Raw genomic sequence first — 27660 nt, forward strand, 5'->3', positions numbered from 1 at the left:
CTACATAGTCTTCATGTGGCTTTTGAGATGTTTCAGCAGGCCAAATCCGTAGAGACGCTCATTTTCAACATTCGGAAATATCTTTTTGAGGTCATCCTGATTTGCGAGTTTTATGTATCTCTTGTCTTTCGGATCCTGGATCCCTCTCGCCTTGAAAATGGCCCACATTTTCTTCACAACCTGAGTTCTGGGCATTGTTGATGCCCCGATGACAGCTGCCAAATCGGCTGAGAGTTTCACATCAGCGGTCAAGCCTGCTCCCCTCTTGCTTACTACTTTGGGTTCGGTGGTTTCAACTTTAGCTTTGACCATTTTGGCTCTGTCTGAAATTATGAACTCAAATTTGCTTGTTGTCACAAGTCTAAAAATTACAATGATTATTCCTTCAATTAGATGTAATTTTCATGTCTCAGCTAGATTCTTTAGAGATCGGTCTAAAAAATTTTTCAGCCATTTTCAATCTCGAAGCATTTCCAAAGTGATAAAAACAAGTTTGTTAAAACAGAACATAAATCAGAAGAGTAAATAAAATAGTTGTGAAGATACAAGAATCACATCATTTTTGCACCGCTGAAGTTTCTAATCAATGTAATCATGCAATCAAATCAAAAGGCATGTTGAAACAGTTAACAACAACATAAATAAAATGACATCAATCAAGTCCGTCAACAAAGAGATTCTCAAATTTCAAAGTCGCAACAAATAAGACTTGAGTTTTAGAGAAGCATTTGAGCTATCTTTACATAGTCTTCATATGCTCCTTCAGATGTTTCAGCAAACCGAACCCATACAATCGGTCGTTTTCAACGTTTTGAAATATCTTTTTGAGATCATCTTGATCGGCCAGATTAATGTATCGCCTGTCTTTTGGGTCCTGAATTCCTCTTTCCTTGAATATAGCCCACAATTTTTTCACAACTTGGGTTCTGGGCATTGCTGATGCCCCAATTACAGCAGCTAAATCTTCTGAGAGCTGAACATCAACAGCAAGGGCTGCTCCCCTTTTGCTAACTTTTCCTTCAGCATCAGTTTTTTTTTCAGCACCAGTTTTGACCATTTTGAATACTGTAGTTCTGAAAACAAATCACTAAATTATTGCGACACACACCTTACTATCCATGAAGACTTCTATCAAAAGGTGCATGAATACCGAGGGGCCAGATCGCCATCACAGCTAGGCGAAAAAAGTCCCGGAATAAACGTTGGCATGTCACGGTGGCGAATGCGGGAAAAAATTGTTCCCGGATAGCCGAAAAGAAATTTTGCGGCCAGATAGCCTATGTGTTTTGTTCTTGGAACCCGAAATTTTGATCCCGATAACTAGTCCCTCAAAATGCTAAAACTATACACCGAGGAAGCAGATCTTCGCACCACTTGCAAAACAAAATTAAATAGAAAAGTGTTCTATCTCATACGAAAAATGAACTAATTAAATGCATTCTAATGAAGATATTGTTGGCTGAAAAATTATTGATATTTTTTTATAATTTTTTTTTTCGTGGGGTAATTAGAAGGTCAAAAGTATCATAGTAACCGAGGTTACAGTCAGGAGTCCCTTCATCACGTATTCCAGTCGATATCCTTGAAAAATTATTGATGCAATTTTTATAAAAAGCCATTGCCTATGATATAACAAGGATTCATACCCAGCAAATAATGATAGCTCTGATCATTTGGTCTCGGTCAATGTATGTGCCATTCTGTCAGACTGGCACAGCGCAACCTTCCGACACAGTACGAAAATAGGACTAGAGGCCTTAATGGTTGGAAATTATTGCAAAGGAGGGTCAGAATATTCGGTAATTTTAAATTTCGATTGGCGAATGAATATTTCTGAGAAATACGAAAAATGGCCAGTTTTTGATTGAAAAGTGACGAAAAACACAACAACAGCTAAAATAGTGAAAAACAGTCGGACGAGAAAGATATACAACACGAAGCCTCTTATCGTGACGATCATGTGACATTTGACCAGAATGTACGAAAATGCAGATTTGTATTCGTACTTGCTGACCTGGAAGATTGACGGTTTTAACAACGTTATTTAAACGATTGGACGAATCGTGAAGGCGGAAGATTCTGGAAATTTTTAAATTTTAAAAATTCGAATGGTGACGTCACACTTCTGAGAAACGTCAACACGAGTACGAGAGAAGTAGCGACCGATGACAGAGTATTATCAGAGATTGATCCGAGTTGTAACGATTGTGTCGCTACAATGGTTACAGAGCAATTCACGCAAACTGTGTGGGACAGGGTGTGGGACAGGGTGTTGGGACAGCGTGGCCAGCCTTCCGGAAAGGAAATAAGGGTGTTACTTCCCCGGATTCAGGAATCCGGAGAGGTCTCGAGACCTGAACTTAAACGGTTTCATACGAACTTTTAGCTTCCTAGTCATGTCCTGAATTGAATTTATTTAACATCCAGATTCATTTGCAGATAATGAGAAGCTAGGAGTTGAGGGAAAGGTTTGATCTATCTTCAATGGAGATGATGATTTTTATCTACTGAACAAAAACAATAGTAATATAATAAAAAGTAGTAGCCCTGTTTTTAGGAGTGACCTCGTGATCTGGGGATCCTGAGACCCAGCCATGAGCTCACTAATTTTGCATGTAATTAAGTTAATTTGAGCGTTCTGGTCGAAGCCGAAGAACAGTAACGTTTTTGTCGACCCGATGTTTGTGACATTCGACCAGAATGGACAAAATGCAATTTATGCAGACTTCGAATTTTTACCAGTAAGCCTTCCAGATTGATGATTATTAAGAGTTAAGAACGTTATTGGAACGATTGGCCAAACGGTGAGGGCCAGAATATTCTGGTATTTTAAAATTTCAAAAATTCGAATTATGACGTCATATTTCTGAGAAACGTCAGAAACGGCCATTTTGACAGAAACGAGAAAGAAAAAGAGAACAAAATTAGCTGCGCTAGCAACAACAACGAAATTGAGATCGGAAAACGACAACGAGTTACAGAGTAACAGAAGAACACTCCGAGTTGCAACTATTGTGCTGCTACAATAGTTGCAAGGCCGTTGCGAACAACGGTGAAGGGTGAGAGACGGCCTTCCGGATTAAGAGAAAATCAGGATTAGCGAGCTTGATCCAGCGGATTCATCAATCCGGAAGGGTAAAGGAACTGAAACTTTTATCCTGTTGCATAAACTTTTAGCTTCCTGTCATGTCCTGACTTGAATTTAATTAATATCTGGATTCATTTTGATAAGGATGAGAAGCTAGGGGTTGGGGGAAAGGGTTGATCCATCTTCGATGGAGATGATGATTTTTATCTACTGAACAAAAACAATAGTAATATAATAAGTAGTAGCCCTGTTTTTAGGAGTGACCTCGTGGTCTGGGGATCCTGAGACCCAGCCATGAGCTCACTATTTCTGCATGTAATCTAGTTAATTTGAGTGTTTTGACCGAAGCCGAAAGCAGTAACGTTTTTGTCGACCCGATGTTAGAAAGACCACCGAAAAGTACTGGCTTGGTAGAGACGGTGAAAAGCATGCAAAGCTCTGTTTAGACGCTAGCCAGTCGTCTTAAGACTTAGTTTTGTTTTCCGTCGATATGTATCTTCCGGGCGAATGTTACATGTATGTTTTTATGGCGCTCCTGGGTGTTATTCTTTTTTAACATCATGACCGACAGAACCGTTAACGAGCCCTCCCTGCCGAGCGGATGCTCATAATAACGCCGTTAATAGGCCCTAACCGCCGGGGCGGAAGGGTAGTTCGAAACCCTAAAGCCTTCCGGATTACCGTGAATAGCTTTTTAACCTAGTTAAGACCGAAAATTCACCTTTCAGGAAGGGTGGGGGGATAGGCCGTCCCCTCGTTCCCTGAGAGGTTTGTGACCAAAAACACTTAAAGATATATATCAAACCAAACAAAAAGTAATATAGTGCCAGAAAAACAAAAAGTATTAAGAATAACAGAAAAAAAATAAAAAAACAGTAAAAAAAAGTTTAAAAAAATAGTAGAAATCATCCCCCCAGACAAGATGTGATCCGACCCTCCCGTTTGTTGTTGATAGATATATTGTTGTTACAGGCATTTATATCAGTCAGGATTGTTACGATCAGTTTTGTAGCCCGTTTGTGAGGCTTGTACTGTAGGGTTATTTGAGCATTTAAGCACGTTAATGATAAATTGCGCTCAATCCGGAAGGATCAGCTGATTTGCGCTCAATTCGGAAGGGTCTTGGGAGAAGACTGATCCGGCAAGCAGTACAAGGAGCAACAAGAAGAGGCTCAACGACGACAACAATCGACTGTTGGGTATCGTTAACAAGTTTTGTAGCCCTTTTGGTACAAAAATTAAGATAGTAATCTGTGGGGGGCTCGACAGTGCTGGACTGTAGTGACCCTTCACCGAACTGCGAATATCCGAGTTAAGCACCTTAATTCGGATATTAAGGAAACCCGGAGGGGTATAGTATTACTAATATTATTATTTATATAGCCTATATTAATAGTCTTATATCGTTTTTCAGCAAAAACAACGAAAATAGACCGGTTTTTAGGGTCAAAATAGCGATATTTTGACCCCCCCACATGTCGCGATTTTTGAAATATCGATATTTTTTGAAACGGAAAAAAGCGCTAAGTTAGTGTGTTACATCGTAACTGCACTACCATAATAGAGAGAACCGGTTAAGTTTAGTTCGAAAGTGGTTGGAACTACTTTGGTACCGAGAACCGAAATTTGGTGATTTTTGAGAAAACGAAACACTATAAATTTAGAAAATTTTTTGAAATTTTTGAGTTACAACAGTAAAAATAGTTGTTCGGACAACGTCCACTAGTGAATCTACGAGTTTTAAAACCCGCTACCCGAAAGCCTTCCGGGTTGCAGAGAAATCGGACATAACGTGTTTGATTTGGTGGATTCATCAATCCGGAGGGGTCCAGGTAGCATAGTTTTTCGCAAAATTTTTCTATAAAAGCGTTTTAGATCGGGTCTTTTGCATTGAACTAGAAGAGTATAGGCCTTCTGAGCTCGGATCAATAATTTTTAGGTCGAAAGGACCAGATTTGCGGAAAAAGTTAGGCGGAACCTATAAGAGAGAAAAATTTTTGAGTTTAGAAAAAAGACGTTTTGGTTAATAACTTTGGAACTACTGGACATATCGAGTTGATCTTGGTACCAATAGATCAGAAATTAGCTGAGCTTACTGATAAGGACAAAAGTTTTTTTGGAAAAAGAAGCGTGAAAATTTTTTGAGATTGTTTTTAGCAAATTCCTCAATTCACGTTTTATAAACTTCTTCTAGAAAAGCCCTTATACCCCTACTAAAAGGTGATAGCGGTTGAATAAAGTAACTTTTGGCTGTTCTAGACAAAAAGGGAAGGCTAAAGGCACAGCAAAACCTTAATCGAGCCGAAGTTAGGCGAGCGATAAGACCCTTCACCGTTAGTGTGAATTGTGAAATAAGAGGCTTAACTTCAATCCGGAAGGGTCTAGGAAAGTAGCACATACCCTTCCTAGTTAATTGAAAGAGCAAAATTGCATCGGAGAACGTATCCGGAGGGGTATCGGTTGGAAGTAAGAAATCTCCGAAAAGCTACTTTTACAAAACCGGAGGGATCCGAATCCAGAGGGGTCAAAATTTTTTTAAAGTTAGGAGGGTTCCGAATCCGGAGGGGTCTTATAGTTGCTAATTCGGAGGGGTCCAAATCCGGAGGGGTCTGATATTAACTAACTCAGAAGGGTCCCAATCCGGAGGGGTCCAGATTCTGCCAGTCCGGAAGGGTCCTATTTGGGCCGATCCGGAGGGGTATTATTTTATTAAAGGACTTAGGTAGACGAAAGAACGACTAAAAAGTGAGAGGTATTAGGTTATTAGCACACATGCTAGCTATCAGTGACTGCACTGGTAACTTGCCTTTCAATAAGAACCAGACCAATACAAAACAGGTCCGAACTCGGATATTCGCGACACTAAATCTAAATTAAAAAGAGCGTGATTCATTGGTGTGGATTGTAACATAATACGTTTTTGGGAAAAGTGACTGCCCTGAGGATTCTAGTAGGTCTAGCTCGGGCAGTCCGAAGGCAGATAGGTAACACAGTACTCGGTGGGTGCAATAGACGCCCACTTGAGAAAATTACTGCCTTCAAAGTTTTGTCTGTTTGGTGCAGCACCGAGCAGGGAAAGCTTTTTCTTTAAAGACAGGTTCGACTATTGTACTGCGACCGACTAAGAGTACATTACACATACGTTTTTTTTCATAGAGACATTCATATTCTGTCATTATATATTTGTTTGTTTTTGATTTTTCCATTCAGCATGGGAGGAGGAGCAGGAAACGATGGTGAGTCCCAGGAGGAAGAGGATGAAGAGGAGCAAGGGGACTTTGGATCTCAAGTCAGCCTCAATAGTTCGATCCAGGAGAGTGAGGCACACGTCGGAAGAGAGACTGGAACCATGGACAAATTTGGTGTAGTGACAACGATATGCAAAGAGGCAAACACACCGGGCCAGTCAAGAGACTTCGCGATTAGGGCAAGTTGGGAGCCACAACCTGGAGAGAGTAGAACCAGAGGGCTCGGCATCGCGTTAACGGATCCTGAAATAAATAATGAAAAGACGTTGAAGCAGAGAGTCAAGGCCCGGATCTCGACAAGCACGAAGTTACCTGGGACCGAAAGGGTTACACCACCACCAGTGACGCCACTCGTGGATAACGGGGCAGCACTAGAGGAAGCCTTAACCAACATAGTGGACAGCTTAGGAGAACAAAACGAGCAGATGTCAATAAGGATGAGTGAACTAGAAAGAGCAGTTCACATTGAAAGAGAAAGTCTGCGGGAAGAAATAAACCGCAACAGACAAGAAGTTAGCAGGAGCGAAAAACGCTTGAAAGTAAGAACGGACGAACATATGGCGAGGAACTTGTCGCGAATGACAAGAGAGGCGGAACAGCGAGAGTTACGCTTAAGAGACGAGATGGAGAAGTTAAGAATTCAACAAGAGCAGTCTCTTGGGACTCTTGACACAAAGATAGACGCGATGATGGAGAGGCGAACTCAGGCTATCATGGATAGGTTGGACGGGCTACTAAGCAGCAAGAGTGGACCAAAAGAAGGAGAGCCGAACTCGGGAGGTCCCAGCAGGGAACCGAGGGTGAACTTCATTGAACATCAAAGGAGGAAGACGTATGGATCCACTAGAGGCAGGGGCAGTTCATCAGGCTATGCCACAAGGGGTAATACAGCATGGGGCCCGAACAGTAGAGCAAGTTCAACGGGGAACAGACAAATCTCTAACGAACGACCAACGCAAAGCACACATGCGACTGGGAGAAGTGATTCCGGCAACAGGGGGCATGCAAGCCCGAGGAGGAGTCATGTGGGCCAAGCGGGAAACGCTCACGGTGATTCGGATTGCAGGGATGCACCGCACACAGAGCCTTCGACGAGGTGTGAGGACACTCAAGCGGGACACTCAAGGGATGCTACGACAATGGCCACAGCATTTGAACCCCTGAACAGGTCTTTGGAGACATTCCTGACGAGGTTATCTAGAACCAATGAACGCAATGAGAAGTCCAGAAGAGTCTTTAAGAAGCCAAGATGCTAGAAAGACGAATCTGATGGCTGTATTGATACCTGGAGAGAGGTAATGAAGCTGCATTTCGAGGAAGAGGACTTGTCAGAGAGACAGGAATGCAGCGCGCTCACCAGCAACTTAGAAGGGACAGCCCTGAAATGTGTCATGGCCAAGAAACAGTATCAACGTGACACTGCTGAGAAAATCTTCGAAATCTTGTTAAACCGTTTCGGATCAGGGGTGCAGGGGCACCAGGCGATGATGCGCTTCGAGAAACGGAGGCAACGAGAGGATGAAACCATAGACAAGTTTCTCGATGATTTGGAAATGCTGAGAAGACGCAGCCAACCGGATGAGTCAAGCCGAAGGATGAACCTAGCCGTAGCCTCAAAATTCATCGATGGTGTGAAAAATGATGAACTTCGGACGATGCTAGCAACGCATTACACACCACTATCAACTAATGCGCCAACACCGGAGGAGTTAAGGCTCAAATCAAAGGAGTATCTTTTGTTCAAACCTCCTTCGAGATCTGGATATTACAAGAACAATTATGGAAATTTTAACAACGGACCAGCAAACCAAGGGAACAATTGGTACAAACCGAGGGATGATATGGACAAGAGACGCTCTTGTGCTAATTGCAGTTCAACAGACCATCATGTGTCAGCATGCCCAGCTTACAAACAAGGCATGAAAGCAATAGGCTTTAGCCTCGAGGATGAAGATGCGTCAGAGATGGACCATGAGGATTTCATGAGAGGAGTAATTGCGAAATTCGGCCCGAGGTGTTTCTTTTGCAACTTGGAAGGTCATTTTAAATCAGATTGTCCGCAATTCTGGGATGCAGTGGCAGACATCAAGCATCCAAGACATGAAGAAGCTTTGTCAGGAGTGAAAGCCAGCAAGGCTCGACTTTTGAGTGAAGCGGAGGCACGCAGAAAGGATAAACCTCAAGAGCTGGCGGCAAAGAAAATGCAAGCGGTAACGGGGGAGACACGTGAGCCGGAACCGGCAACTGCGGCTGAGGACTTCAAGATCGATTATAAGGCAGCCGCAAGGGATGCTCTAAACAGAGTACAACAGGAATTGGTGACGAAAGAGATCGAACAAAAAGTGAAACTTGAACTGGAAAATGAAAAGCTTCAGGAGCAATTGAATACCTTCGAAGCAACGGAGTTCGAGGAGACGAAAACACCAAGCAGTTTAGACATGAAACTTAAAGTGATCTCCAGTAAGAGGTTACAGTCGATAATCTCAGTGGCTGGACATCAGGTGATCAGAAATCTGAGTGAACCATCCGAGTTCACTTTGATGCATTTGGACACATATGCAGATTATCTGAGACAGGTGGAGCCACGCACCGAGTCGAGAGCTGTGCGAGCACTACTAACGACGGGTGGCCCTCGCATGAAGAAACTTCATGGACGCTACCTAGAGGTCTATGGGCCGTATCAAATAATGCTGAACGTGGATGGAATCAGTATCTACACCAGGACCTATGTAACAACAGATGATGACCAAATGGGGCAGATCTATTTGGGAGAAGAGGAACTCAAGGTCCGCAGGATAGGCCATGACGCCATGATCGAACAAGACGCAGTACACATTGGGTATGAAGCAGATGTGACAGCTCATCTGCTCGATACCAACGGAACAAAAATTGGAGTCACAGGGCTTCTGGACACAGGAGCGGTAGTGAGTGTGATGTCGATAAAAACTTGGGAAAGAATGGGCTTCACGCGGGAAGATCTAATTCCAACGAATCTCCGACTGGCCGCAGCCAATCGAGGAGCTATCTACGTAGCCGGAAGAACACCAATAACGGTCCTCCACATGGGAGGACGGGATCTTTGGATGAGCTTCCTGGTGGTAGAGAATCTGGACGACGCCGACCAATTCATCTTGGGCAGAGATTTTGTCAGGAAATTTGACGTGATGATTGACTTGAACAACGGTCTGATACGGATTAGAAACCCGGACCGGAAGTATGTTAAGAGACCAATTAATAGGATAATAACAGACGAAAACAAGGTACCAATTTTTTTGGATAGAAAAGTAAAATTACAACCAGGACAGGCTGTGGTAGCAATTTTTAGAATGAGAAATTTGAATTCGTTAAGTGATAGTAAACAGGTTTGCTTAGTACCGAATCCAAAAAGTCAGAGTTCGGTGATTTTAGGCCGGAGCTTCTCGGTAACGCGAAACGGACTATGTGTCAGTGTGTTGTTGAACACACTGGACACCACACTTTCAATCCAGCGTGGAAAGAAGCTTGGCTACGCTTTGCCGATGAGGACTGACTATGAGGAGACACAAAACTTGAAGAAAAATGATGTGAAAGACTGTCCTTATCATGCCAATAAAGATAAAATTTTAAAGAGGATTAATGAATTAAAATCTATTCATAAATTGTTTTCAATGAAATCCGAGACGGACGACGGCTTATCAAGCTGCTCGAATTTTCCGGAACGCCCTCGTCATATGAACTAGAATCTGACAAACCGGTTTTGCCAGAGATAGAACATTTAAAAGGGAAAATAGGTGAGGGAGATTTCAAAAAATTACGGGACCTCCTAAATCGGAACGCAGATGTATTTTCAAAACATAAGGCGGATATCGGTTGCTGTAATTTCGTCGAACACGAAATCGAACTAGAAGAGGGCGCCGTTCCCCATAGGGAAGGCGCAAGGCGAGTGACGCCACATAAATCGGAAGCGTGCCGAGCGGAAATAGAAATGTTGCTTGAATACGACATGATAGAACCCTCGAAATCGCCGTGGGCTTGCGGGGTAGTAATGGCGAAAAAGAAAGGGGGCAACTTAGATTTTGTTGCGACTTTCGTTACTTGAACGCGGTAACGATTAAAGATGCGTACCCGATACCGCGAATAGACGAGAGCCTATCTAAACTTGGTGATGCCAAGTTCTTCACCACATTGGACTTAGGTTCTGCCTTCTGGCAGGTCCCTCTGCGGAAGAAGGACAGAGAGAAGACCGGATTCGCGTGCGAGTTGGGATTGTACCAGTGGAAGAGGATGCCCTTCGGCTTGTGCAATGCAACGGCCACTTTTCAAAGACTGATGGCTCAGGCGTTGACGAAGGTGACCAAGAAGTACGGGAATCTCGTGATGTGTTACGTGGATGACGTAGTCATAGCGACACCGACCCTGGAAGACCACATTGATAGGCTCGATGAGGTCTTTGGATGCATGAAAAGAGCAGGATTAAAGTGCAAACCATCGAAATGTGAAATCCTTAGGGATTCGATAAAGTACCTAGGAAGAATGGTGGATAGGCATGGTGTGAGGCCGGACCCGGAAGCAGTGGAAGCAGTGTTGACATGGAAGGCCCCCAGGACGGACACACAGCTCCTGAGCTTCCTAGGGTTTGCCAATTACTACCGAGAATTCATAAAAGGATATGCGGACAAGGTGTACCCGATGCAGAAGCTGATGCGCAACAAAGGGAAAAAGTTCGAATGGAACGATGAGGCACAGGTTGCTTTCGAGAACATAAAGCGGGAACTGTGCGAAGCGCCAGTGCTGGGCATGCCTACAGAAAAGGGCATGTATGTTCTCGACACAGACGCATCGGTGGTGGCCATCTCAGGAATCTTGCATCAAGAGCAAGAATGGAACGGAAGAACAGTTCTCCGTCCCATTGCATACGGCAGCAAAGTCTTGAGTGACACAGAGATGAAATATGGTGCACCAAAAGCAGAAATGTTTGCAGTAGTCACCTTCGTGGAGAAGTACCGTGCATACTTGGGGAGCGCTCCCTTCAAGTTACGCGTGGACAACAGAGCGTTATCCTGGTTGAAGACTTACTCGATGGATCAGAGTTATATTGGTAGTTGGATAGTAAGATTGGATGGCTACCATATGATAATCGAACATAGGATGCGTGATAAACACCAGAATGCTGACAGCCTCAGTAAGAAAACTGAGTTCTATGAAAGATTGGAGCAGAAGCAGGCCAATCAGGCGGAAATAAAGGAGGGATTTTCTTTTCTGGACAAAGAAACTTATGAAGCGCTTCCCTTAACGAGATGATTGGATAAGTCTGGACATCCAACTCCAGGGCACCCAGAGTTACCTGTAGAGAAAGCAGCCGAGATAAAGATCCTGTCCAAGGAGGACCCGGTCCCCTTGGATCTGTTGCTGCGCTCGAACCTGGTCCAGCAAGAACTCTCTCGCATGAATATAAACAGCCTCTCATTATTGGATAAAACGGTGCAAGTCACACCACAAGTGATGCGGATGCTGGGTGGATTGTTAGAAAGAGAAGTGACCAGAGATGACCCCGAGTGGACAGCTGCAGTGGCATCGCTAACAGTCAGTGAGAAAGTGAAGATCATGCCGTCCAGACGACAACACGAAGAGAATGAGAGGGATTGTAGGACAATAGTTCAGCAACTAGTATCCTCAATACCCCAAGAGATTTTAACCAGTACTTCTTACGGACAGAAAGAACAGGGAAGCAGCAAGCGAAAGAAAATCGTCACCTTTGTGGACCGGGATAAAGAGGATGAAGAGGTAGAACAAAATCTGCTGCAGGACTATTTGTCCGGGGAGACGGATGATGAGAAGAACCAGCGATCACAAGATCAACACCCGGGAAAAGGAAATTTGTCCGGGGAGTCTGAGATGGACGAGGAAATTCCTGATGAGAAACAGGGCCTAGAGCAAAATGTTTTGTCAGGGGAGTTCAGATGGATGCAAAGAAAGCACAGACATGATCTGGAGGAGCGTGCAGTCTCCAGCACAACCTCGTCGACGGAAGATAATTCAGGAAGCTCAGGAATGGACACCTATTCAGACAGGAATTCGAGCTCGGGATCGGAACTGTCAGAACTAGCGATACACACGCTACTAGTGGAAACTCGCGCAAGGGTCCTGGACAGAGAGGTGTATCAGGATCTTTGACAACGCAGCGGATGAATTAGAAACGATAGCGGTATCGAAACGTTCGATAAGCCTGTTGCCGCAGAAAGAGGTAGTCAGGACTGATCTTCAGCCGTTTGAACAAGAAACACAACCGTTGGCGAAGATTTGGTGCGTTAAGATGGAAGAAGACACACATCAGCCCAACGAGCTGAATAGTCAGATGAGGGTCATGAAGACATACTTGAAGGCGAGATACAGACTCTCGGACCTTCTAAGAGCGCAGAGAAATGATCGCATGACAAGCAACCTGAAAAGGTGGATCGAGAATGGTTCTCCGGATAAAGGGGACCTCGAGGAGGATAGTTATCGCATCCTGAGACAATACTTCATGCAGAAGGAAGGGAGGTTATATTTGAACAAGGACGGGATCGTGGCTTGCAAAAGAAGAGAGGAAGACAGAGTCCTATACAAGTATAACGCGATAGTGTTACCGCAACTCTATCAGACAGAACTATTATTCAGGTCACATGATCAGATGGGCCATCAGGGGATCGACAAAGTATATCAGAGGATCCTGAAGCGCTTTGAGTGGTCTGGGATGAAAAAGGCATGCGAGAAATGGGTAACAGCATGTCTGTCATGCCAACAGGTCAAGGATCCAAGGAAGTTGCGATTTCCTTTACAATCGATCGAGTCGTCTGAATTCAACGAGGTGGTGCAGATAGATCACCAAAAGATATGGATGACAGACAAAGGTTATAATCAGGTGCTGGTCATGATAGATCATTTCACGAAGTATGCAGAGGCCGTGCCCTGCATAACTGCCTCGGCGGAAGAGACATGCGACCACCTGATCAATACGTGGATAGCAAGACATGGTTGTCCGATGACGTTTCAATCGGATAATGGAACAGCTTTCGTAGGAGAGCGTACGAAAGAGCTTATGAGACGCTCACAGGTTGCTCAGGCACACTCCACGACATACCACCCTCAGACAAATGGCTTAGTGGAAAAACAGAACAGGACGTTAGTGTCGATGCTGAGAGTATATTGTTCCAGGTACATGACTGATTGGGACAGATACCTTCCACAGGTGATGGGAGCATATAATAGCACGCAACACTCCACCACTGGAGTCAGTCCACACATGATGCTAACTGGACACGAAAAGTCTTTACCCTTAACCTTCTTCTACCCAGAATATGAGGGAAAGAAAACGTCCCCACAGGTCTACGTGAGGGATGTGATCAGACGCCAACAGGAGCTGAACGATTTGTGTAGACGAAACACTCAGCAGGCACAGGCAAGGCAGAGGAAAAGATTCGACAAGAAAGCAGCTGGTGCAAAGGCTTACTCGGTGGGAGACTACGTATGGGTATTCCAGAACGTTATACCACCGAAAGGGACAAAAAAGCTCCTAAAAAATGGAGGGGACCCTTCATGATTACAGAGGTGCATCAGGAGGGACGCTTTTATAGACTGAGTACTGGCCGAGCCGCACACTACGAGAATATAAAGCCACACAATCCATCGACAGAAGACTGGTGTATACCTGCAGACATGGAAGAAGGGGATTATCTGATGATGGATCCTGCTTGTGAGGTCAATGAAAAAGGCACCAGGGAGAAAAACGATGGAAACGAAGTCGTAGAGGAAGGTACGGATACACCGCTGGACCTGGATCCAAACGAACAGATCGAAGCGGACGATGAAACCTTACCCTACGCAGAGGAAGATTGGCAGGATCCCGAACAGATAGAGGTTCCCAAGAACTTGGAACCGGATCTTCCGTTCACCATACAGACTCGTCAGAAGGACGGGACGAGACCAAGAAAGAAATACAATCCTTACGGTGACGACTTTGTAGTGGATAGGATAGATCTAAAGAAAATAGTGGAGGAAGTAGTGGGTTTAGAGGAAATAACTGTGTCACAAGACATTGACATAGTCGATGATCACAACGATGAGTGGGTTGACGACTGGTCGAAACCCGAGGTAGAATTCGACGATGAGCAACAGCAGTCATATGAACAAGACCTGACGAACCTCCGTGTCTTAGAGTGGCTGAATGAAACAACCTCGGATCCAGAGGAGACCAGCGTCACGATTCAAGACGTAGATCAGGAAAGCATGAAATACATCAAGACTGAACGAGATGATCCTTCCTGGGCTGCCCAGGAAGGACGATTACTCATTCCAGCTTCTAACCTTGACTTGATACCCGGTATGCGATCGACGGGGACGTCGATGGATATTTTTGTCCGGGGAGTGGGGGTAGGACTTACCCACACTGAAAACTTGATAATAAAAAAATTAAGAATAGCAAGAGAAACAGGAGACTTAGAAGCAGAAACAGGCGAAGAACCTAAGAAACCTGACATAGGCAGGGTAGTTGAGTCATATTTTAACTTACCAAATGAATATTCAAGTAACATAATATTAACAGATTTCAGCGATTTCACACTCACAAATGGAACATGTGCGATAGCGATCACAGCAGACATGAGTTTTAAGACATCGTTAGCAGCGGATTTTAAGAGAGAATATAAAAACATAGAATTCAGAATTCAAAACATTGAATTGGAAGCAGAGACCGGGAATAGGGGGGCGTAGCAGCCTTGCCTCCGGCGGCGTCGCAAATACCGGGAAAGTATCTATGCTTCTTGGTAACACGGGCGACGGAGAAACGGCACGTGGACCCGGAAAAGCTAGTCTTGTCCTTGACGAGGCTGAGGGACTTCCTTGTCGAAATGGACGTGAAGGAGCTCTCGCTTCCAGTGTACGATCCAAACAGAGGAAGACTGCATCCTCGGGAATTGTACGCGCTTGTACACGTGATATTCTCTGATACGAACATACAAGTATATCTACATAAGAAATATTACTTAAGTATAGGCTGAGTGATGTGCGAGAGAATGTTAGGCCAAAGACTAAGTTGTATGTAAAATGTGATATGTGTGTTATGTTATGTTATGTTATTAAGATCATGGGTAAGTAGGGGTTAGTGACCATGAACAACTAAATGACGATCTTGGGAATAGATCCAAAGTTTGGACTGTCCAATCTTAGGTCGAATTCCAAAATTTTAGAAACCAATTGATTTTAATAAATTTTAGGATAAATATCTTTTTATCTGATTTGTTTTTAAGCAAATTTTAACGATATATGTTAGGGTGAAACAGACAAGTGTGATATTTGAGACTTCTTTTCTAGATCCTGATTGATCATTTAATAGCTCACTTGAGTCAAATATCGAATCGAATCAAATCAAACCTGAAAGAATAGAATGGACAACTTCAACTTGGATGAATTGAGAGACCGAGCAGAGGCTCATTGATGTGGTCGAGACCCATACCGTCTCCCTGGCATGTATACAAAGACGAACTAATGAAGCTGGATCTTCAGGATGCTGAATGGAGCGATGCTATCCGTCAGCAGATTGTACTCGATAACCGGCGTAGACTGGTTGATAGCCGCTAGCATAAATTTCAGCTCCACGACGGCCTTGAGATTTGCTGACTTGGAGGGACTGCCCTCTAACAACACGATGGGACCAGTGAATGCGAGACCGTTGCAAGATGTGAGGTTGAACCATGATGAGGGGAATCGTGAAGAGAGACCAGGAAGATTCCTGACAACGAGAGCGCCGATTGGACAACACGTGAAGATATTCAAGCAGCTGACGACACCACCTGGTCATGTGAAGGAAAGAGTGTACCCAAAACTAGTGAACCAAGATGGTGATGCCCAGAGGTATGGCGGATTGACAGCGATAAAGAAAGATGAAACCATCTTCGCCGCCTATGACAAAGCAGAGATGAGGAAGGCCAAAATTATGGTAGTAGCGAATTCAAAGTTCTTGTACACTTCCAAGTCTTTTTTTTGGCCGGACGTCATAATGTTGGCAGCGGTCGACCTGGACCTACTGCAATCAGTATCTTTGGCTATAGGGGTACAAAGGATGACGGACATGAATCCAATTACAATTGTGTTTGCTGGCATTAATGACCATCTACACAGTAGAGGTTTTCTGAGCAGACTCAGAGATCCTACAACGGCAGAAAACGCAGTATGGCCAGCGATAAAAGACATCCTGGAGTCGATGGGTGAAGTGGTGGATGCGACGAAGGAGGGGTCATTCAGTAAAGTGGCATTGAGAGTAGTATTCGCGTTGTCTCCGGGATATGCACATCTCCCGGATGGACTGAAATTCGTGTATGCAATTGTGGCCTTGCTCTCGGAAGGAAAATATGATGTGATCATATCAGCTCCGAATCGCCTGATAGAAATGGAGAATCTGAGGCCACTTAAGTCTGAACTGCCTGCAGTATGGTCAGATATCTCAAATGCGATGAGAGGATTCAAGGATCACGCGCTACACATGTTAGTGTTGGACGAAGTGCTGGGGTTGGAACTGTCCAATTTCAGTCGACAACTCAAACTGAAACCGGGAATAGACGACGACCATCGAGTGATCGCGGCAATGTCCAACGACTTATGGTTCCGGGCAATGGAAGTGGCAGGTGAAGACACAAGAAGGAAAAATTCACTGGAGATAAGAGCTCATCTGGAGGCGATGATTCTGAGAACCAAACCGGAAGCCAACCAGTGGCTACACCTGAACCCTAGAGTAGCGGCATTGGGTGCAGATGCTTCTCAGCAAGGCCCCGTAATAATCACGAAGATACATGCCTACTTGTTGAAGGAGGTGAACCTGGCGGAAAATGCCGGAGAAAAGACTGCCGAGTTTGTAAACAGAATGTGTCAGATTACTCTGGAAACCTTCTGGACCCAGGAAATGAAAGGACAGGAGGGCTTTGAAAGGACAGACAGCATGCTAGAAGGGTTGGGAGCCGGATGGACCGCGTCCTTCTTGGCAAAAGTCTATCCGAAAGTCTCGCACTATTTGATAAAGGAATTCCTCCAAGCAGTGGTGAGAGTATCGATAGTGGAATTAATAGCCTTATTCGTGACATTCGGAGCGGAGAGTTTCGTGAAAGGACCGGCGATGCTGCTCACCGATGGAATTCAGAACCTGCGGCTAGATGGACTTCTGACATTGATCGCAATTACCCACGGAAACTTGGGAGGACTAATGGAACTGGCACGTTGTCCAGAGCAGATGAAGGAGAGAGTGAGGAACTTGGATATGAAGAAATCCACGGACTCGTGGAACAAGATAAGAGACCTGAGACACACTCTTATCCAGTATCTCTTACAACAAAATCGCTTTGGAACGGGAGAAGACGAGACGATTGAAAGAGAGGAAGATGTTAGACGACATGTTGGAGGCATGCCGCTGTTAACTGATCTGAGCTTGGCTATGAGAACCGATCCCTTGGCGCTGATCAGAGGAGTCACGGAGTTCGTGACAGTGATCTATGGACCAGCAGTCACGTTTGCGTTCCCTGACGTTAAAGTGGAAGCATATAGGAGGTCGGTGCTGCACCTGAACCTCATATCGGCAGTGGACGGTAGTACACTGAACTGGTGTGAGCAGCACACATTGTGGGAGCTCATGAGTGAAGATCTATTATTTGCGAAAATATCGGAGCCAGAGATGACAGTCATCAATTTTGACGATCACTTCCGTGACCGCATGGGAGAAGTAGAAAGAGGACACATCGAGGTGTTTCCAAGGCTTTGGAATCTGAGGCCCTATGATAAAACGAATGGTGAAATAACCAGAGTGCCTCGTCTCACTGCAGCATATCACAAGGTGAGAGAAGAGACGAAGGACTGGGGCGATTACAAGAAGCTGCCGGAGGCAATCCCTGAATTCCCTCTGATAAGAAGGATGTTGCTCGGAGCAGTCTCCGTGGTACAGACTCCTAGATTGGGAGCGTTCGAAGCCAATGAAAGGAGAGTAGGGAATTTCGTGGGAACGATGGATCCATACTTTGTCGGGAGAAATGCCGCCGTGTTACAGTACACACGATTCGCATTCACGGATGAAGCGACGAGAAGGCGAATAAGCAACGCCGCAACTCCCAAGCCTGGAAGATTTGATGAGGAATGGAAGGGATTAGGTTTAGCTCCGATGAGGATGAGAGGCAGGACCGAATTGCCTGAAGCCTCATTAATCCTGACCAGTGTGAAAAAGGAGATGAAAGTGGGAGGAATATTGCAGACGAGAACTTTTCTAGCACCCTTCGGCTGTGAAGAATTCAAAGTGGTCCATGGAGAAGAGGAAGATAAATCGGCCGGTACATTGCTCATACCGAGATTCCAGGAAGAAGCCGACAATGACGAACAAGGACCATTGAACTCGAACAAGGATAAGTCAGAAGGAGATGACGGACAGGGTGGAAGCCGTCAAACCGAAGAACCCATGCAACAAGATCAAGCTGGTGGGGAAGACGACAGGGCATCGACAGGAGGAACATCCAACCTGGATTTCAATATCTTCAGTGATCTCGAGAATAATGCAGACACGTTGGAAACGACTGAGCCAGCGGATGAAGGCATCTCGACACTGGAGCCTCCGTCAGCCTTTATGGAAATGAAACGGAATTTGCCGGAGAGCAGCTCTCCTGGCAATTCAAGAAATAACGACCAGAGAATCCTTATGGAATCACCTCGGAGGAGAAGAATAGAGGCCTCAGCCAGAGTACCTTTCTTGGGAACGCTGCCCGAAGAAGAATGGGAAGTACATCACCGAGACCACGAGATTAGGACGGGATGTAAGCTGGACAGAGTGGCGTTTATGGAAGAAGTCTGTACCGTGGTTCAAAGCTATGGGACCCAGTCTATTCTAAAAACGGGTCTCAACCAACCCTTGATGAGAGAAGTGCTTGACAAGCTTGATTAGTGTGAGGGGAGACTGAGTGAGTTGTTGATCGACTCAGCCACTGATGAGAGTGAAGCGAATTCTCCCATCAAGATGACACCGCAGGACGATGAAGGAGAAGTGGTGTATCTGTCAAGAACCAGGAGAGGGACGATGCGATCAAAAATGGTGATTGATAAAATCAATGCGATGAAAATGAAGTTAGGCAGCAGAGTGATGCCGAGGAGAGTTGGAAAGACGAAGGTGGATTCAGAAATATCGATGAAAACTGGTAACTCAGCAAAAAGGAAACGAGTTGAGGAGGTCATGGATTTGGGGCAAGGTGATTATCAATTGTCTGGCACAGATAGAATATTAACTGATATAGCGATGGTGCCACCCATTCTCATGGCGGGGATAAAGTCAACCGGTTATAAATCCAAAAGGAGTGACCGCACTCTGACTGGAGCAGCCTTAGAAATGGAAATACTCAGCCAATGTGGAGAGAGCAAAATGAAAGACTTCAAGCCATCTCCCATGAATCATGGAAAGGGAAGTGTCGCAGGACAACTAACACCAGTGGAATACAACCGACTGACAGTGTCGGAGACTGTGTCGATAGGTGAACCCACCGGTGGATACATGGAGATGTTGGAATACCGAAACTCGGCTAGAGGGTATGCTATGGCCCTGGAAGACGAAAAAGCCATGGAGGGTTATCTAGAAATGATGTTGCAAGGCACCACCCTCAAACAGAAGGCGTACGGGACTTTGGCGTCGTCTGACGTACAGGCGGAAACGATCGAGCAGTTAGTGAGCCTTCCATGGAAAGCAGTAGTATTGAGGTATTTCGAAGAAGAAATGAGGACTACGCCAAGAATACATGCTCTCGTGGCAGTACCTTACGTAAGGACAGAGTTACAACTCAGGTTCGCCTGGTGCATGATGGGACTGACTCGCGAAGAATATGACTCAGAAGAAAGGAAGAGATCAAAAGATGAAAAGGGTTTCCTTATGACGAACCTGAGGGATCTGATAGTCCAGGAGGGAGCAGCAGTAGCGTGTGCGAAGCGGAGAGACGCTCTCTGTTTCATTCGATTCCTGATAGAGCAGATTTCAGTACCTGCATTAAACACTTGTGTTAAAATGTTGAGGGAAGGCGATGAGCGAACGAAAGCCTTATTCTTGCTAGCACTGCTGGATATGCAGCAAAGTAGACCGATGAGGGTGAACATGAAAGAACCTGAGGAGTTAGAACCCATGAAAAAGATAGACGAAATCAGGAGATTCTCAAACAAGGAGCTGAGACTCACTAAAGAATCTATGGGAGCATTGCCAAAATCCAGTGAATACTGTTGACCGATCAAGAAGAAATTGCATGGCTACGTATCCGGGATCATAGGGATCGCGTACAATCCTTTCCTGAGTGAAGACATACGCGATTGCTTCTTCGATTATGAGCAGGCGGTGTTGCTAAGATTCTGGACGTCCAGAATTGTAACGATTAAGAGCGTTAACAATCCACAGGCCAAATTGGGACTGGTCTTGGAAGAAGAGGTGACTGCACCTTCAGTACCAAAATCCGACAAAAGAGTGGAGTTTGGGTTGGGATTCTCAGATGAATTACTGAGAACGAGCTTGATGACAGTGTGGGAATTGATGAGGCCATCATGGTGTCCTAGTCCCAACGCTGACTCAATATTACGGGCGACACAAGACGTACAGAGGGAACTGAATGCAGACTGTAACCTGCGTGACCTCAATATCATATATAATGTGATGATAACACCCTCAAAGAGCAACGGAGAAGATAAAGTGGAGTTGCCTGGCTGGGGACCAGAAGACTGGGTCAAACCTGGTAGCTGTCTGGCGGAAGTCTGTGGACTGGAGGGTCACGTTTGTGGAGGTTTGGACTGTGTGAAGACCCTGGAGAAACAACACAAGCAATTGACGGTATTGTTTGGAAATATAGTGATGAAAGCTAGGACAGAAACGGAATTGATAGCAGATTGCCATGGAGGAACCGATGTGAATCTAGTGACTGCACTAGGATTCTACAGCATGTTTGGTTCTTTAGAGTCACTATTGAATCTGGAACAGAAACATGAGGTGGTCACAGCCATCAGTGTAGAAGTATTCCCAGGAGTTCTGCAGACTGAGCAGAAATACATAGGAAGATGGAGGGAAGCAATCGAGACGGAAATGAACATCAGACACAGCGAGACTTATTGTAGACCATCAGGAGCACGATATTTGGTGGGTTCAACGTTGGCTCCAATGTGCAAGAGCAGATATCCTGTACATTTCGTGGCTGTGGACGTGAAGAGTACAAGAACGATCGTGGATCAAGCCTTCTCAGTGCCGAAGTGTGTGAGATTGGCGAGAATGTCTGAAAAGTCTTACGAGTTACTATGTAAGATGTTCTCAGCAGTTCCAAAGAGAACCAAAGAAGAATTGGAGTCAATACTAGGAAAGAAGTTCATGGGATATGTGAGCGGGAACTTCAGTGACTTTGAGAGACAGAAACAGAGAGGATCAACTGGCACAGATTACAATGCAGTAGATGAGAATGATGAAGTCCACCGAGTGATGATGAAAGTGGAACCATTGCTGGAAGCTTCGGGAAAACGTAATTGGGAAGCATCATGTTGACGCATGACGAGTTTCCTTGCCACTGCTTGCTGCAGACCTGGTGGTATCCCAAGCGTAGTAATCTGATGTTGATCTGGGACTCTGGAGAGCTGCTCTCCATGGGTTTACCAGATTCATCACAGCCCGTAACGATAGTGATAGTGGGAGTTATGATGGCGATACGATGGCTGGAAGCTCATGTGAGAGAAAATAACAGACAGGAGGCGCCGACGAGAGAACAGTTGCAGAAAAGAGATTGTCTAAAAGATTTAGATCTTTTTGAGACAATGTGCAAAGTTCTAAACATTCCGATGGAAGTGAGGAAGATATGGGCAAGAAAACGATTGATGCCATGGTTCAGAGCTAACATGACTGCATGGTTGTACGAGTATGCGAAAAAGCATATGTCGAAGCAGGGTGTACAGTGAATGTTAGCGGAGTCAGTATCACAGGAGGAAGAAATGGAACATTGATGAATGGTCGAGAAAACAAGAGGCAACAAGAAAGAAAATTAGAAGAATTTAGAAGTTTTAGAACTTCTAAACGACAAAAAAAGAAGAGAACAAAGGAGTGATGAAGAAAAGTTAAAACTCAGAATTGTTTTATGTGTGTGAAAAACTCAAGTGAGAAACCAAGCAACCAAGTTGTAATTGAAAACTGAAACATTTAGTTGAGTTTTGAAATTGTTGCATTTATAAATTTACAATTTGATTTTAGTTGAAGTGGCTTTAGAGACACTTATTATTTATTTCGAAAGGCTTAAGTGAAGGAGTATATTTAAAATATTCCAGCCTGCATGACTGTTTTTAATCAGCTAGGAGAACTGATCACTTTGTGGTGACATGGAAGGCTTGAGTAATCTCTCGAAGAGGGAGATTGTTTCATTGTTCTTTCTAACCACAAAGTTTCTTAGTTTTAAAATTCAGGACAATAAACAAGCAAGATTTCCGAAGGGAAGGAGCATAGTAGGATAATTTTAGCTTGTTGGTTGGCAGGACTGTCCTGCAAGCCAACACCTTTTAAATCAAAGAGAAAAAGTTTTAATCGGGACATTGACACTGAGAGTCAGAAAATATGTTTTATCTTAGGTTATATCCTCAATGTGCAGATTAGTGAAAGAATTTGAAGGCTATAGTGATGTAGTATGATGCCATTTATGTTCTGCAATGAGTCGATGTGACGTGGATAAAAGTAATTTCGTGCATTTTATAAATTCTGTTCGATGACACTGTAACCATTTTACGAACATTGAGCGATTCAATGAGGACATTGACGGGACTGTCCGGGGAGTATGTAACATTCGACCAGAATGGCCAAAATGCAAGTTATGCAGACTTCGAATTTTTAGCAGTAAGCCTTCCGGATTGATGATTATTAAGAGTTAAGAACGTTATTGGAACGATTGGCCAAACGTTTAGGTGTTATTCTTTTTTAACATCAAGACCAGCAGAAAAGTTAAAGAGCACTCAGCGCCGAGCGGATGTTCATTATAACGTCCTTAATATGGCCCTCACCGCCGGGGCGGAAGGGTAGATAGGAACGCGGAAGCCTTCCGGATTCCCGTGAATAGCTTTTTAACCTAGTTAAGACCGAAAACTCACATTCCAGGAAGGGTTGGGGGATTGGCAGTCCCCTGGTTCCCTGAGAGGTTTATGACAAAAAACTCTTAAAGATATACAAAAAATCAAACAAAAAGTAGTATAGTACCCAAGAAAAACAAAAAACATAAAAAAGAACCGAAAAAACCAAAAACAGTAAAAAAAAAAGTAGAAAATCAGTAGAAATCATCCCCCCAGACGAGAGGTGATCCGACCCTCCCGTTTGTTGTTGTTTGATATATTGTTGTTATAGGCATTTATATCAGTCAGGATCGTTGCGATAAATTTTGTGGCCCGTTTGTTGTGCTTGTACTGTAGGATTATTTGAGTATTTAAGCACGTTAATGCTAAATTGCGCTCAATCCGGAATGGTCTAGGGATTAGTGAAGAAGACTGATTCGGCAACCAAGCAGTTCATGGAGCGACAAGAGGGGGCTCAATGACAACAACAATCGACTATTTGGTATCGTTAACAATTTTTGTATCCCTTTTGGTTCAAAAAGTACGATAGTGATCTGTGGAGAGCTCGACAAGGCAGCACTGTAGTGACCCTTCATCGAACTGCGAATTTCCGAGTTAAACACCTTAATTCGGATATTGAACAAACCCGGAGGGGTATAATATTACTATTATTACTATTTATACAGCCTATATTAATACTCCTATTTTGTTTTTCAGTGAAAAACACAGTAAGCGGACTGGTTTTTAGGGTCAAATTAGCGATATTTTGATCCCCCCTAAATCGCGATTTTGGAGATATTGATATTTTTTGAAACAAAAAAAAGCGTCAAATTAGTGTGTTACATCGTAATTGTACTAGTATAATAGGTAGAACCGGTTGAAATTAATTCAGAAGTGGTTGGAACTATTTGCGTACCAAAAACCGAATTTTCGTGATTTTTGAATAAACGAAACACTATAAATAAAAAAAATTTTGGGAAATATTTGAGTTAGGACAGAAAAAATTGTTGTTCGGACAACGTCCACTAGTGAATCGACAGGTTTTAAAACTTGTTCGCCGATAACCTACCGGGTTACAGAGAAATCGAACTTAACGTAATTGATTTAGTGGATTCATCAATCCGGAAGTGTCCAAATAGCATAGTTTTTGGCCAAATTTTTTCAGCTAGATTAGCGTTGTAGATCAGGTTTTTTTGCATTTAACTAGAAAAGTATAGGCTTTTTGAGCTCGGATCAATAAATTTTAGATCGAGAAGAACAGAATTGCGAAAAGAGTTAGGCGGAACCTATAAGAGATAAATTTTTTGACTTTAGAAAAAAGACGTTTTGGTTAATAACTTTGAAACAACTGGACAGATCCAGTTGATTTTAGTACCATTAGATCAGAAATTAGCTGAGCTTACACATAAAAACATCAATTAATAAAAAAAAAGCGTGAAAATTTTTTAAGATAGTTTTTAGCTAATTCACTAATTCGGGAAGGTAGACTCTTCACGTTTTATGAAAAAATTTTTGGAAAGCCCTTACACCCCTACCAATAGGTAGTAACGGTCAAATAAGGCAATTTTTTAATCTGTTCTAGACGAAAAGGGAAGGCTAAGGGCACCAGAAAACCTTTGTCAATTCGAAACTAGGCTAGCGATATGACCCTTCACCGTTAGGGTGAATTGTCAAATAAGAGGCTTAACTTCAACCCGGAAGGGTCTTGGGAAAGAAGATACACCCTTCCTAGTTAGTTCAAACAGCATAATAGCATCGGAGAACGGATCCGGAAGGGTATCGGTTGAAGATTTGGAAAGTCTCTGAGAAGCTATTTTTACAAACCCGGAGGGGTCCCAATCCGGAGGGGTCTTATTTTTGCCAATCCGGAGGGGTCTTATTTTTGCCAATCCGGAGGGGTCTTATTTTTGCCAATCCGGAGGGGTCTTATTTTTGCTAATCCAGAGGGGTCTTGTTTTTGCCAATCCGGAGGGGTCCCAATTTTGCCAATCCGGAGGGGTCTTAATTTTACCAATCCGGAGGGGTACTATTTTTGCCAATCCGGAGGGGTCTTATTTTTGGCAATCCGGAGGGGTCTTGTTTTTGCCAATCCGGAGGGGTCCCAGTTTTGCCAATCCGGAGGGGTCTTAATTTTACCAAATTGGAGAGGTATTATTTTTGCCAATCCGGAGGGGTCTTGTTTTTACCAATCCGGAGGAGTCCCAATTTTGCCAATCCGGCGGGGTCCTGTTTTTGTCAATCCGGAGGCTATAATTTTGTTAAGACTTAAGAAGACCAAAAAAAAGAAAATAGTAAAGGTATTAGGTTATTAAGAAACAGGCTAGGAACCAGTGACTGCACTGGTAACTTGCCTTTTATAAAAGACCGGACCAAAACAAAACAGGTCTAAACTCGGATATTCGCGACACTAAATCTAAATTTAACAAGAGTGTGTAATTCATTGGTGTTGATTGAAATCCAAATCGTTATTGAGAAAAAAGATTGCTCTGAGGATTTTAGTAGGTCTAGCTTGGGCAGTCCGAAGGCGGATAGGTACCACAGGACTCGATGGGTGCAATAGACGCCCACTTGAGAAAATTACTGCCTTCAAGTTTTGTCTGTTTGGTGCAGCACCAAGCAGGGAACGGTCTTTCTATAGAAACAAGTTCGACTATTGTATTGCGACCGACTAAAAGTACAAAACACGTACGTTTTCCATAGTAAATATTCGTATTTTTTTTTCGTTTTTGGTTTTAAATCAATAATATTTGTGCTTGATTGGGTAGTGAGAACACTATCTTTTCAATAGACTGATATCATCATACTGTGCTAGCCTCACATCTCACGACTAATAATCGATTATTGTGAATAAATTGTATACACGCTGTACTGTGATATAATACAAGGATTCGTGGTCACTATTTAAAAGAAACTTTTGGAATTTATTGTGTTGTGTTTTTATTATCAGTAGTCAGACTAAAAGGATGCTAGCAATGGAATTGAGTGTATAGGCAGTAAGAAGTGATAAATTGAAAATGAGTCTAGACAAGTCGAGGATACCTAAACTAAGTGACAACTCCAGGAAATTCATACCAGAGAAACAGAGAAGAGCAATGAACGACCCTTTTGTGGAAAAGATCACACGAACCCGGTCCGACAAAGGGGAGACGGTTTCAGGCAGAATGGTTGAGACCAGGAGTCAAAAGTCCTCAGAAGAGCGAAAAACAATGCAAGAAGTGGAGGTCCATCCGGATCAGGCCATGGATGAGAACCAGGAGAGACATGGACCGGAGGGGAGAGGAAACAGAAGGCTGGCGAGTGAATCTACTCCGGCAGAACAAGGCCAAGATTTTGCTACTTCCACCGGGACATTGGACCGAGAAGAGATGACGGAACTGTCCGACATCTCTACTAAAATTGTGGCAAATAGAAGATCACCCACAGACAACACCATGATGGCAGGCGTGACGGAGAAACAGGCAACGTCCTCATCGTTTTCAGAAAGAGTGAAGAACACTTTCGGAAACATCTTTCCATTTACCATGGGAACCGGTACAAGTGATGAAGGATAATACAGGAAGAAGAAGAGGACGATGATGAGCAAGTTGACTTTGGATCTCGAGTCGACCTCAATAGTTCGATTCAGGAGAATGAAGCATACACCGACAGAGGGACTGGCACCATGGACCAATTTGGTGTGGCAAGGACGATAAGCAAAACCACAAATACATCAGGCCAGTCAGGAGATTTTGTGACTATGACAAACTCGGAAATGCGAACTGGAGAGAAAAAAAACACAGGGCTAAGCAACGCACCGGCGGATCCAGAGGTGGAAAATGAAAAAACGTTGAGGCAGAGAATCAAAGCCCGAATCTCGACCTGCAGCAAGCTACCTGGGATTGAAAGGGTGACACCGCCACTCGTGACCCATTGGTGGAAAACGGAGCATCAATTGAAGAAGCCCTGACCAACATAGTGGGCAGCATAGGAGAACAAAACGAACAAATGTCCATAAGAATGAGTGAATTAGAAAGGGCAGTCCACGTCGAGAGAGAAAGTCTGCGGGAAGAAATCAACCTCAACAGACAAGAAGTTGGTAGAAGCGAAAAACGCTTGAAAGAAAGAACAGATGAACACTTGGTGAAGAACTTGTCGCAAATGACGAGGGAAGCTGAGCAAAGAGAGTTACGATTAAGAGACGACATGGAAAAGTTGAGAATTCAACAAGAGCAGACTCTTGGGACTCTTGACACAAAAATAGATGCGATGATG

The 27660-nt window shown here is 43.9% G+C and overlaps 3 protein-coding genes across 3 annotated transcripts in view; 2 read left to right on the top strand and 1 right to left on the bottom strand.

Moving 5' to 3' along the window:
- Positions 1-26932, bottom strand: LOC134848085 (uncharacterized). The gene is made up of 3 exons (XM_063865425.1): positions 26747-26932; positions 744-973; positions 1-361 (listed from the first exon to the last, which is right to left on the bottom strand). The coding sequence occupies exons 1-3, from the start codon at positions 26930-26932 to the stop codon at positions 1-3; spliced, it is 777 nt and encodes a 258-aa protein (XP_063721495.1).
- The window catches only part of LOC134848877 (uncharacterized), a 572430-nt gene that overhangs the window by 118333 nt on the left and 426437 nt on the right, over positions 1-27660 (top strand). The gene's annotated exons all lie outside the window — the stretch shown is intronic.
- Positions 1-27660, top strand: part of LOC134848890 (soma ferritin-like) — a 237886-nt gene that overhangs the window by 20587 nt on the left and 189639 nt on the right. The gene's annotated exons all lie outside the window — the stretch shown is intronic.

The sequence above is a fragment of the Symsagittifera roscoffensis genome, chromosome 6, assembly GCF_963678635.1.
Source record: "Symsagittifera roscoffensis chromosome 6, txSymRosc1.1, whole genome shotgun sequence".
Taxonomy (NCBI): domain Eukaryota; kingdom Metazoa; phylum Xenacoelomorpha; order Acoela; family Convolutidae; genus Symsagittifera; species Symsagittifera roscoffensis.